General features: G+C 40.0%; 1 protein-coding gene across 1 annotated transcript in view; it reads right to left on the reverse strand.

The window, feature by feature from the left end:
- The window catches only part of LOC126644616 (potassium voltage-gated channel subfamily KQT member 1-like), a 373,366-nt gene that overhangs the window by 304,428 nt on the left and 55,603 nt on the right, over positions 1-13,335 (reverse strand). Inside the window, exon 11 of the mRNA XM_050324167.1 lies at positions 4,348-4,462. Coding sequence (XP_050180124.1) covers positions 4,348-4,462 — 115 coding nt within the window. The remainder of the gene's footprint in view (positions 1-4,347; positions 4,463-13,335) is intronic.

Consider the following 13,335-nt stretch of genomic DNA (forward strand, 5'->3'; position numbering starts at 1 on the left):
GACCCCACTTTCCCCGTGGGGAACAGGTGTAGCCATCCCTGCCAGGGCAGCCCGTTCCAGCTGAAGAGTTATTACCACAGCTGTTCACTGACGGCATTTACCACTGCCCGTGGTCACCGCACGTGGATCTCACCTTCTAAAGGTTTCCTCCCCGGAGGGCTGAGGTGCTGACTGCTGAACTGCAGCACTGCCCTGCTCTCTGCTGAGAGACCAGCTGACATTTACCTCTGCTGAGAGACCAGCTGACATTTACCTCTGCTGAGAGACCAGCTGACATTTACCTCTGCGTGACCTCGGCGAGCTACAAAAGCGCGCGCTCAGCCGCGGTCGCCTCGCCGCGCTGACACAAAGGATTTCCAGCTTTTGCTTTCCCTTACAGTGTAAAGAGCTGAAAACGCCACAGCATTAAACCACAGAACTCTGAAAAACAAAAACAGGATGTCTGCCTCTGAAGCTGGTGCTGTGTGCATTTTTCCTGAGACTGTGCTAATCTGGAACCAGGTTGATGCAATCTTTCAATGCAGTCTATTGGCCAAATTCTCTCTTTCCTGCTGGAAGGTCAATTCTGGCATGTACGACAGAAAATATTTTAATGGCCAAGGGTTGTTGGCATCACAATCTCCCTAACAATAAGACCAGTTGGAGATTAAAAAAAATAAAATAAAATAAGGCCTAAAGTTATTTCAGTGGTCTCCTTTACTCTTGCAAAGCTCCAGTGCAGCCAGGTAGAATCCAGGAGATAAACAACATTTGCACAATTCAGCATAATAATCAGAAACAAAATATCAGAAACAATGTTATTGTTTCTTCTTCTTCTTCCTCAAGAGTGGATTTTGATACTTCAAGGGTATGTAAGTGCCTTAGAGGACTTGTAGGTCCCTTTTGGTGCTCATCTGGCCCAGCTTCCTGACCAAGTTCAGATATATTATTAAAGGCATTGTCCAAATGCCTCTGAAACCTGACAGGCCTGGGGCATTGACCACCTCTCTAGAAGCCAGATCCAGTGTCTGACCACCCTCCCAATAGAGAAATTTTCCTAATCACAGAATCACTAAGGTTGGAAAAGACCTCAAGGTCCTGTCCAACTTTTGACTGAATACCTGTCAACTAAATCATCCAGTTGTTTCTTGAACACCTCCAGGGATGGCGACTCCAACATCTCCCTGGGCAGCTCATTCCAATGCTTAACCACCCTTTCAGTAGAGAAATTCTTCCTGATGTCCAACCTGAACCTCCCCTGGTGCAGCTTAAGGTCATTTCCTCTTGTCCTGCCACTTCTTACCTGGGAGAAGAGATTGACCCCACCTGGGGTCAATCCCACCTTCCAGGGAGTTGTAGAAAGTGATAAGATCCGCACTGAATCTCCTTTTCTCCAGGCTAAACATCTGCAGCTCCCTCAGCTGCTCCTCACATGACTTCCTCTAGACATTTCACCAGCTTCATTGCCCTTCTCTGGACATGCTGCAGCACCATATCCAGCCCAAACACCAGCTTTGAGACATTCTTATGTGTCCTGTCACTGGACACCAGGGAGAAGAGACCAGCACCTCTCTCAGCATCTCCCCCCTCCTAAGGCAGCTTCAGAGAGCAGGGAGGTCACCCATTAGCCTCCTTTTCTCCTAACTTTCCAAGTCCAGAGTCCTCAGCCTCACAGAATGTACCTTCCAGCCCCTCCACCAGCTTTGCTGCTCTCCTCTGGACACATTCATCCGTCAAGCCACACTCCTATCCCCAGAGACTGCCACTTAGGACATGTAAAGCACAACTATAATTTCTGGTTTGAGCCAGCTGTTGGGAGCAGCTGGGTCTTAAATGTTTGGGCTAGGAAGGACCCAAAATCCACTAAGGTTTTTTGTTCCTGCTCTCATTCTGAGGTGTATTTCTCCTCCTTTCTTCCATATGTTACTTATCAAATTCACACACACTTTTGAGATGTTTTCTTTGCATTTGTGCTGTTTATGGACACAGTTAAAGAATTAGCAAGCTTGCAGATCACTCATTTTGCAGACCTCAGGAGCATCAGCTCTTTTCCTTCTCCTGAGACAGTATGTGCCCTTCCCACACAATGAAGGGAGTTTAGAAGAGAGTATGTCCTAAAGCAAAGGTTACTGTCACCAGAGAACATCTCTCCTATCATCAGTCCAGCAGAGCAGATTTCAAAAGAATCTGTTGTTCACGTTACAGAAAAAAAATGCTCAAAACATTACCTGCCATTTCATGTTCAATAATCAACATAGCAGCTTAGAAGTTTAAAAAATGACCAGTTCCTGGCTTTGAAAGAAAGGTTTACTGCAGGATTGATTTTTTTAGCCCACAGGACTTGTTGAAGGCAAAGAAGAAAACTTTGCCTTTTGGCAGCTTGACAAAGTCAAACTTGAGTTCCCAAAGTGCTCCACATGAAACTGTTACCATCATTGTAGGACACTGTCATTAACTGCTACATGAAAGCCATGATTTCACTCATTTTTCAAACTGAGAAGGCTCACACTGTGTACATAGATATATATATATAAATAAAAATATATACACACCCCTTTGGCTGAATTCTACTCTTGGAAGTATTTTTGTCTAATCACTGACTGCTTTTGTGGCTCTAGGATGAAAACTCGTTGCACTAGTTAAGTGAAGAGCAAAAGCCATGCTGTTCTGGAAAGCTCACACACCAAGGCAAGTGTAACACACACACAGACTTACCTGCTTACACTTCTGCTAAAAGACAAGATAAATAATTACGCTAAGTAAATCTAGTGTTGATGTAGAAGATGTGCATATCAGGCAAATACAGTGTCAACAGCTTATTGTTTTCATTAGAACTGACAGTTTAAAAGCAAGATCCATAAATATACCATGATCTGGGCTCGTCCAGTGAAGCTCACATTTTGAACAATGAAATGATAAATTTCTGCTCAAGAATCAGGTCAAATCTTAAATGAATCCTACTAGGTAGAATTGCACACAGAAAAGGAGATGATCAAAGATAGAGGTGAAAACTGGCAAGTTTGACTTGAGAACCATCAAGCTACAACTTATGATGTTTTGATTTTGTTTTTACGTGGCACCTTTTAACTTTACATTACATCTATGATTTTTGGCCTTACACTTTCTGTACATTTGAGGTTTAGTACAAACATTCAGAAGTTAAAAATTATACATACTTTAATCTGTGGTCAGCCCTTAGAACATAAAAATCATTGATTTAGCAATATTCAGTTACAAGATCATTCTGTTGACATCCACACCATGAGAAATTATTGATTTAATAGTATATTACTTCAAATCTCTCCCTATTTCAGGGTGGTTTTTTGCATTTGTGCATTTGGTTATATTTCTGCTTTCTTTTACTTTCTTTACCCACAAGAGTGAAATGCATTTAAACTCTAACATGAACTAAAACCCACAGGTATTGTTTGCAAGGTGCACTACACAAATAATATAAAATACTTCCATTTTTTCATGCACTAAATAGTAGAAATAAGATTAGAACTGGGTTTTTAAAATGTAAAACCCTGTGCTTGTACCACACTGATTTGGGAAAACAAAACAAATAAACAACAAACAAACCAAAACAAAACCCCACAACAACTGAAAAACCAAACCAAAACCAATGAAATCAAATAGAATAATTTATAATTCTAATTTGAAAGCAGATCCAAAATCTAGCATGTTGGGAAACTAAAAGCACCAGGATATCCAGTAGGAAAGCAAAGTATAGTTACTACAGATGCAGCAGACACATCATCTGTATGAGTTACCCAGACAGAAAGTAACCATATGATGTGAAAGAAAACATCTTAAAACCAATCATTGTGTACAATGGAATCATTGCTTTCAAATTCATCCTGAACAAACACCACTGTTGACATTTTTCCCTCGCTGAAGGCAAGCAACAATTTTTGTTCTTTTTTTTTCTTCCCTTCAGTCTCAGATATTTACTAAAGGGTTTTTCCAGTGACAAGTCCATATTTTCTCTTACAAGCATGACCTCAGTTGAGTTTTTTTACGTTTCAATTCATACACTATTCATATTAGGACTGCCTTAGAGCTCAGACTGATGCAGAATTCTACAAAGTATAAAACTGGCTGTAAAGCTCAATCTCAGGAACTCTGTCAGCTGCCTTACAAAGTAAAACAATGAAGACACCAAGACTGCACCCATCACAGAGCTGAGTGCACAGGGCTGATTTTTCCAAGTGTCATGACGACTTCTGTTCATGTTTAGTTAAAGAAGCTCAAACTCATAATCACTTCAAGTTCAGCCAGCCAAAGAATAATACTTTTATTCAGTGACGAGTCTCCCTCACTATTAATGAGCATTTATACTATTAATTAAAGAACTGTTCCACTTACTGTGCCACATCGGATACAGCTGGCAGGGGTGACTCTTCTGGTACGAGGTCAATGTCATCAGTGAAGCTGTTGGCCCGTGACATGTCCTGGGTGTTCCCTTCCAAACGCCCTTTCACTGCACAAATAATTCAAAGAAATCACAATACATTAGGGAGACAACACACACAGGCTCTTCCCATGTTTACAAAACCTGATGTTTTATAAAGCTCCAGCCTCAAAACTTATTTCCATCAAGTATAGGGCTGACTTCACCATAAATGTGCAGTAAACACAAACCCACCTTTCTAGGTTTAGCTGCATCAATATTCAAAAGCCATTTCTACTTTAAGGTATCTATCTTCAATATCTTTCCCTGTATTTATTTCATTCAAAAGCTATTATGGATATCTAGCTTAAGCTGGTTTGATCTAAAATAGCAGTTTTATTCATGATTACTAGTCCTACTAACACTTTCTAAGGAAGCTACCCATAAATTTTAATTCTGATCATCCTTGAAAGCTTGGCAGATACAGTTATGAGCTGGCAGAGTATCCTGGAAAATGGATAGGATGGCACATATAAATTCAAGGGAGAAAAGAAATGTTTGCGTGTGGGGGGAATCACTAAAAGTAAGGGTCAAAACAAGTAAAGCCTAAGTAGTGTTACTTGCATTGCACTGTGATGGGTTTTATTATTAATGCATGTGTTTAATCAAATGTACCCCAGTTCCATTTGTTTTAATGTGTTAAAGCATGCCCAGACATGTTCTCCCCTCACAGTTCTCCTCAACCCCTGAGTGGTTGGAGTCTGGCAAGGTGGCTCGAAAGCAACGAACAACTCACCCCTGAAGTTCTAAACTATGACGACTGGGACGAATTGGGCTTCAAATTATGGCAGGCAATTGATAAAGGCGAGAAAGGTGCAGCAAATGCCCTGATCGCATGGAGACTTGTTCTGATGGCTTTAAAAGGCCAGAGGACGAAAGAGAAATCAGGTCTCTGAAGTCCGTCTATGTGGAGAAAAGAGCACCATAACACACCAAAGTCTCCTTTAATTAAATATAGAAAGGACACTGTACAAGACGGCAGTCAGGAAAGACGTGAGGACTTTAACACGCAAAATGACGGCCGGGGAAGGCGTGTGGGCTCGGAAAACACCTCACAAAATGGCGGCGGGGGAAGACGTGTGGGCTCGGAAAACACCTCACAAAATGGCGGCCAGGGAAGACGTGTGGGCTCGGAAAACACCTCACAAAATGGCGGCAGGGGAAGACGTGTGGGCTCAGAAAACACCTCACAAAATGGCGGCAGGGGAAGACGTGTGGGCTCGGAAAACACCTCACAAAATGGCGGCCAGGGAAGGCGTGGGCCAGAAACGCTACAAATGGCGGTGGAAGACTGTGGCTCGGAAACACCTCACAAAATGGCGGCCAGGGAAGGCGTGTGGGCTCGGAAAACACCTCACAAAATGGCGGCCAGGGAAGGCGTGTGGGCTCGGAAAACACCTCACAAAATGGTGGGCGCGAGAGGGCGGGAAGAGACGCGCGCGGGAACATTGAACGCTTGAAAACCCCGCCGCTCCCCCTCCTTATGTCCTCAACACCCCTTCCTGTGCCAGCTTCACCTCTTCCCTCGCCTCACTGGGTTCCTCCGACCTCCAAGGTCATAAACGTGGCGATGCCCATGAGACATCCATAAAAATGGTGCTGCCCACGGACAGAGAGGCCTACCTAGTGCTGGCAGTTGTTCACCCACCTCACAGCATGAGGAGAGGTGGGCAGCGTTTAGGGATCAAGTAGAGAAAGCAGGTGACTTGGAATTTATCCGAGCTTTTCCATCTACCTGGAAGAAGGGGAATCTCCTCAATGGAGACCAATATTGTACCCTGTATTAAAGGACATCAAAAAAATCAATTGTGGAATACGGGCTAGGAGTGCCTTTTAACATTGGCCTCCTGGATCATCACTGATGATAAATGCATGTAATATGTTCCCTTTTCTAAATATCTTCTGTCCTGAAAGTGACTGTTTTAGTTGTGAGCAGTTTTCTTATCTGAAACACTCTTTCTAGAACCAACTCGGTTTTTGAAGTTAACTCACTTTTCCTGACTGACCTTCCAAAAACTCATTTAGACAGCAGTGTACAGTCATAAAGCAAAATTCCCAAAAATCACACTAAAAAGAACAATTTTTTTTTTCTAATGTCAAGGAGCCATAAGTTGCTGATCAATAAAGTGATTCATAATAATAATTCATGATAATGCTTTGAGGAAACGTGAAGCATTCAAATACATTCCACACATGGCAGTGATGCTTTCCAGAAATAAAATTCAGACTTGTAAGGTCCTGCTACTACATATGGTAAGTTTGTAACAGCTGCAGGTCAAGCCAGAACAACTATATCTGCGCTCTCTGTATTTATTTTAATAAGCTTTCTTTTTCCAGACTGACTTTATGGGAATTAATGCCTAATGTTTGTGTTGCAGAGCAGTAATCAGGGGATGCAAGGAAATAAAAAGAGGAAAGAGGAGAGGAGCCATCCTCTTTTCCATGTGTTGCTACTCACAATATGAAGAAGCTGTACCTATTTCATTATAAAATATATAATGTTTTCTGAGCATGAACAGTTGAAAGCAGCAAGTTGAAAATACAGAATGGTATCTACCACAGTACAAATAGCAGTGAATGCCATGACCCAAGTAATCAACAGATCAACAAATCAAATGAAACAGTCAAAAGAAAGCTAAGTTTGATACACATCTAATTTCAGTGTCAGTTCCTAAAATGATGAAATCTTTAAAATAAACACATCAAAACATAACCCCGAGATATTTTAGTAATGATGTCTGGCCTTATCTAACCTTAGATTCCCTATCTATATTACACTAACTCCTGTTCTGCAGTGTGGGGAAAAAGAGTTCCCAGTTTACAACTGCAGCAGAAAACAGGACTTCCCATGGTTGGCATTGCCATGGTCATTCTCAAACAGGCAATGCCTACTAAGAGCAGGAAAAAAATAACAGGGAAGATTTTGCACTAGAGTCTGTTCTCGGATAAAAAAGGTGAGCACCAGAAAAAGCAGGTGTCTTCTCTTACAAATAATTCCAACCTACTCTTTTTATTACAAGTTTTTTTTCACCTTCACAAAAAACAAACACCCAGTTCAGCAAATTGAAAGGTGCCTTGCACCATTCCCACACAGTTTGCTTTATAAAAAGTCTGCAGAGCATTGCAGTGGCTGCTGACATTACATAGAAGAGAACCTGTGGTTGCTCCTCCCAGGAGCACAAGCACCAACAAATTCGAACAAAAGGAGATATCTGCAAATTAAACCCGGAAAACACAGGCACATGTATAGAAAAGGACAGTAAATTTGAGATGGTTTAACATAAAACAGTTCCTGTCACAACAATATCTATTCCTCAATTTTTTAAGTAACAAATCACGTGAAAACAACACAAAGTACCTGCTGTCAGGGGAGAGCTCACAGAGCAGATGGATAAGCTAAACCTGTGTCCACAGCAGTACAAAAACTCATCATGTAGAGAATGCTGGTGAGGATATAACCCTAACAGATGAAAAGTGTGTGTGTGTGGGGGGGGTTCTCTGTTTATCTTGGGGTTTTGTTTGTAACCAACCAAGATAAACATCCAAGTTTGGGAGACCAAAAGCAAATGCCACTGTCTTTTCATCACTTTCAGATCAGAAGTTGTTAAGACAATCTTTACCACAATGCCAGGGTGCACTACTCAAAGTAACAAATATTTATGAAATAAATGTGTGATTTGATTGCATATGTAAGGCTGCACCTTGACAGAAAATCCTTGGGATGGTTGTGCTTCCTTCATCCACAGGGAGGAACTGCCTGTGAGGTCACAGCATTTTGTCTCATTGGCTTTCTTGTGGCAGGAACTCATATCACCTCACTTAAAAATACAGGTTTTTTTAAGCTGTAGAGAGGCAAACTGGTCTCAGTCTAGGCCCCAAATGTTTCCAAATCCTTACTTTCCTCCAAAAAAAAAAAAAAATGGAAACTTAACAGCTTATGAAAGCTTTGCAAAGGGCCTGTGTCTGGCACCTGACCACCAGCCTGCTTTTAAAAACCTCTTCCACTTGCTTTTATTTTTATACATCTCAGCAGGCAAATGGCCTTTAAGTTCACCTGAGAAGTCATGCTGAATAATATGGGAAAACATATCATTAGCACAGACTGAATCATTTCTTTACAAAGTTATGAAAGCTTTGTTTCATTTCTGTTGTGGGAGCAGGAGTGACAGGAGTGTACTACTCTAAATAAGACAAGGATATTTTTATTTTAGTTTTCTGTAGAACTGCTACAGATCTGAGCATCTGAAGCTGCGTTTTAAATCCTTACTCTGTACTCATTTGTAAATCATCTGCAAATGCCAGATACTCGGGTTGTCCCATACACAACTCTTAGAGTTACAAGTGTCCAATACAGGTAAAAAAGCCAAGCCACTTTCTCTACCCTAATTTTAATCAGCCAAATGTATTGTCATTAGAGATGTGGCTGATTCTTGTGGCAATTCTTGTACATTCTCTCTGAATTTGATTTTGTTCCCAGAACACCTTCAGAATCAGACCAGAATGAACTAAGCAGTTCATTTGCAAGCAGAGCAGAAATAAAAGAGCACCTGAAAAGGTGAACTGAGGAATAGGAGTAGATTTGCATTTGCTGCAAACATGTTGCTAACTATATGCAAAAAGTGCTGTGCACTATTACTGCTGTACTTAGCTACATGTTGGGCTGCAAGTGTTTTAGATAAACTTCAACATCTGGTTTCCTGTGTATCTGATTTGAAGCAATCAGCACTCAAAATGCACCGATGCTGACTTTATTTGTTGTACATTCTTTTGTTTAGATAAGCCCGCGGGCCAAATTACAGACTGACTTACACCCCGTGGAACTCAATCACTCATTACACGTCTGATGGGACAGCACCAAGATGTTCATGAATACCAACACATCATTCAACATCACAAAGGCATGCAGTGCTGGAAAACATGCAGAGACAAAACAATGAAACATACTTCAGAAGGCACAGGAGGATGCTCTTATCTACCCAATTGCCTGAAAAATCCTTTTCAGACCTACCAAACAAGAAGGCTGTAACATATTGACCAAAAGCGTAAGTACCAAAACAAAACAAAAACCAAACCCACAAAACCCACATCTTCTGCAGCATCATAAATGTAAGTCTACTTTACAATAGGTACATTGAGCACAGAATCAGCTTCTTTAAATTAAGTGTATGGGCTTAAAGCATATAGCTGAATATTTTGTATAAAAGTAGAGTGAGCAAGTGTCCACATTGCTGAATCTGTGTAGTGTTTGGCACTAACTGACAAGCAGATTTGTTGACAGATTCAGAAAGTGGACAGGGACCAACTGCACAAAGAGCTGCAAGTGTCTCCTCATGCACAGGTAGGACCTGCCAGAAGAGAACTGGGGATTGATGGAGCACAGCAGAGAAGCCTGCAGTGCTGGTGCCACTCACTGCCTGTTCAGAGAGCAAGCCACGTTCTCCAGTGGGCACAGTTCACCCCTCTTTCAAAAGCAGCAAGCACAGATTGTCCTTGCCAATCTAATCTGAGCAAATTTATTATTTTAAAATGTCTATCGACTGTGCTGTGATAAAAGCACTAATAAAAACATGGAAATAAGGACAAAGAAAAGCTACTAGTTTAGATACTTTAACTTTTTTATTTCTGGCTGCATTATCCCCAGGACTGTTTTTCAGTTTTCCTCATGGGAATGACTCACAACAAAAAGCCAGAGGAAGCTGTTTTCAGTTCCTTGTCAGAATACCAAGCTTAAAGTTGTTCCAAGAAAAAGTCAGATGTGATTTTTTTATTATTATTATTATTTTTTTTTAAAGAGTGCTAAATGCAGTTAGCTTGAGCCAGCTGTAGTTGTGCTATGATCATTTAGTCATAGGGCTATAAAGATGAAGAGAGGGCTGCAGCAAAGGCAGGCTGAAAGAGCTGGGGTTTTTCAGCCTGAAGAAGAGAAGGCTCCAGGGAGACCTCACTGCAGCCTAAAGGGTTTAAAAAGGGAGGAAGAGAAACTTGTACAGGCACACAGTGACAGAACAAGGGTCAGTGGTTATCACCTGTAAGAAGGCAGGTTTAGATTAGATATTGGTGAAGAGAAGAATTCAGAGAAACCCACAGAGTGAATTGCACAGTAGATGTAGTTCAGCTATTAAATTGTGCAGGAAGATTAGCACAGCAGGAAAAATACAGTAGGCAAAGCACCTACCTACTTATTTTGCCTAGACTTTCCAGCCCTTATCCTTCAAGTGAGGAGACCAGGTACCAAAAAATCTGTTTTGGAACCTATTTTAAGATGTTTACATCGCAAACAACTTTGTGACGAACAAGAAACCTCTGTATATCCTTCCTCTTCCATTTATCTTTCTTTTCAGGTTTACTAGTTTAAAACTGGACAGTCTTGCATTAAACATTTCAAATGTTTAATTTAAAATAACTATAAATACATAGTATTTTTACTTAAGTAAAACTGTTGTAGATATAGTTCTTTAGTTTTAGCTTGTTAGTAATAAATATTCATATTATTTTCCCAAATCCAATCTCTTTTGTCTGCATAAACCTTCTCTCAACTAAAAATAATTGTGTGGGGGGTGTGAAAGCAAATTGACCCAGAGCAAAACCACGACACCTACTCTGTTTCTTTTGCCTATCTGACACAATCCTCGCACCCACAGGTATTTTTCAAGTTGGAGATACCATCTACACCTCGTGAGTACATTCAGAGATCAGCTCTCCAAGACTAAATTCAAGCCACCAATACTAATGCATTTAACTTGTTAAGGCCAACCATACTTGACTGGTCATTCAGTTCTTCTGAAGAACAAAACACACAGTCAAGGAAAATAAGACAAAAATAGCTTTGAAATTGATCCCTCTCCACTGCCTTTTTTTTTTTTTTTTTTTTAAAGGACAAGAAGAACTTGACCTTAAACTGAAACAATTAATAGGCAGTGAAATGTAATTTGGCAGCTTGTTAGCTCTGCAGGGAGAGCTCTTAACACATACACACTCTTAGAATTACACAGAGGGAACGCATCACGTAATATAAATATATAGAGTTACGTTCCATTATGGGATTCAGAACTGCCATTATAGTAAAAGTGTTTATTTTAACAAGGAAGTACAGTTTTAGTGTGGCTATTATAGAAAATAAACCCGTCGGAAAACATTTTTATTTTTCGTGACTGCTGATGGTCAAAGCATGCAGATTGCAGTGACAGTAAAAATAGAAACATCTTAATTGTTGTCAGTGTTTTGACTCTCAAGAACACAAAACTCAATTACTGCAATTACAGTGAAATATGCCACAATTATTTGCTGCTCGAATGCAGTTCTTTGCATCACACAATTGAACCCTGGTAGAACAATTTCCTATTGACAAGAAGTTAATCATGAATTCAGTACATATAACCTGCCTGTTCCATGCTGACTAAAAAAAAAAACCCTGTAAATTAAGATAAATCCTAATATTAGAGGAAATAATTGCCCTGTTTGTCCCAAAACTCAAAACAAATTAAGCAAAAAAAAAAGTGTCTGAGACAGCACTAAATCAGAACTATTCCTAATGAAAACTCCAGCTGTTTTTTCACACATTCCAGGTGAAAAGACAAAATTTAATCAGATTGTTCCCTACTTCAAATACATTTGCTCTGAATACTTACTTCTTAAATGTTGAATGTGAAGATATTTTAGACAGGGCATTAATTTCAGTAAGAGTTTAAGTTGCAACTGTTGAAAAAGGAAGTCAAAGTAGCCATTGTTATGTGTACCCAATACTATAAAAATTTTGACTGACGGATCTTCAGATCATAAAATTCAAACTAAAACATCTTATAAGCACAACCCCCCTTCATAATAAGTTATCTTTCCAGAAATGCTGCAAACCAGCTGACCACATCTTATTTAAAATTAAATACATGAGGTCTTCACCCATATACTTTGGGGCTCAATCAGTATATGCATTCATTATTAACGTTTTCTCATATTGCTTATTCAAAGCTTCTACTAGAAAATATTTATAATTAAGAAAACATTTAAAATATGAATGCTGGATGAGCATAAAGAGTGACTTGAGTGGGATCAGCATCCTCAGAGAAAGTAGTTATACAAATCACAACAGAAATGTATTTTCTTACCCTATCAGTCTCACGTCAAGGCCTTGGTTCCACATCCAAGCTTCTTTAAAAGCCACATTACTGAGGACTAAGATACAAATTCCTCTTTGCTGTGTGTCAAAGTGACATGGCTCAATTCTCACTCAGTGCTATTCATCTCATGATTTATCAGATGCAGCATTCTTGTTTTCATATACACACAGCTACAGACGCTGAGCCCTACCAGAGGCATCAGGGGAAAAAACATCCACGATACTCTCTTGATTTCCAAATATTTTTCTTTTATCAAACAAACAAACAAAAAAAAAATTGTAATTTGTCTTTTAATCCATCAATCCAAATTCATTTCTTTTCTAACCAACATTACTGGTTTCAGACACATTGTCAAAAAGACAGAAATTGAAAACAGGGTAAGGACAATCTTTGTGCCATTGACCAAAGACATTCTGCTATTTATTGGTAGGCAAACCACAGACTATCCTTGCAGAATATTCCCTTCAGTTTTCTGTGGAATGAAAGATTCAGATCCCCCTCACTGCCTTGAATCCCTTGAAAGATCCCAACAGTGATTTCCAATTCCCATCTCATGTTCTAATACACATTAGGATCATATGATAACTGGAATGAAAGTTTCTGTGGAACAACTTGATTAGAGCACTTGGATTTTTTTTTTTCCTTGTAAAAACTCATAGATTGTTAACTTGCTTTTTTAGAGCACACCCCAGGCTGCACTCTGAGCATGGCCACAGGTCCTTGCCACAGGGAGGATGGGTTTTGAAGGTAAGTAAAGGCACTTTGTCCCCAAGCAATTTCTGTTTTATT

This window comes from Myiozetetes cayanensis, unplaced genomic scaffold, assembly GCF_022539395.1.
Source record: "Myiozetetes cayanensis isolate MyiCay16 unplaced genomic scaffold, myiCay2020 scf3, whole genome shotgun sequence".
NCBI lineage: Eukaryota > Metazoa > Chordata > Aves > Passeriformes > Tyrannidae > Myiozetetes > Myiozetetes cayanensis.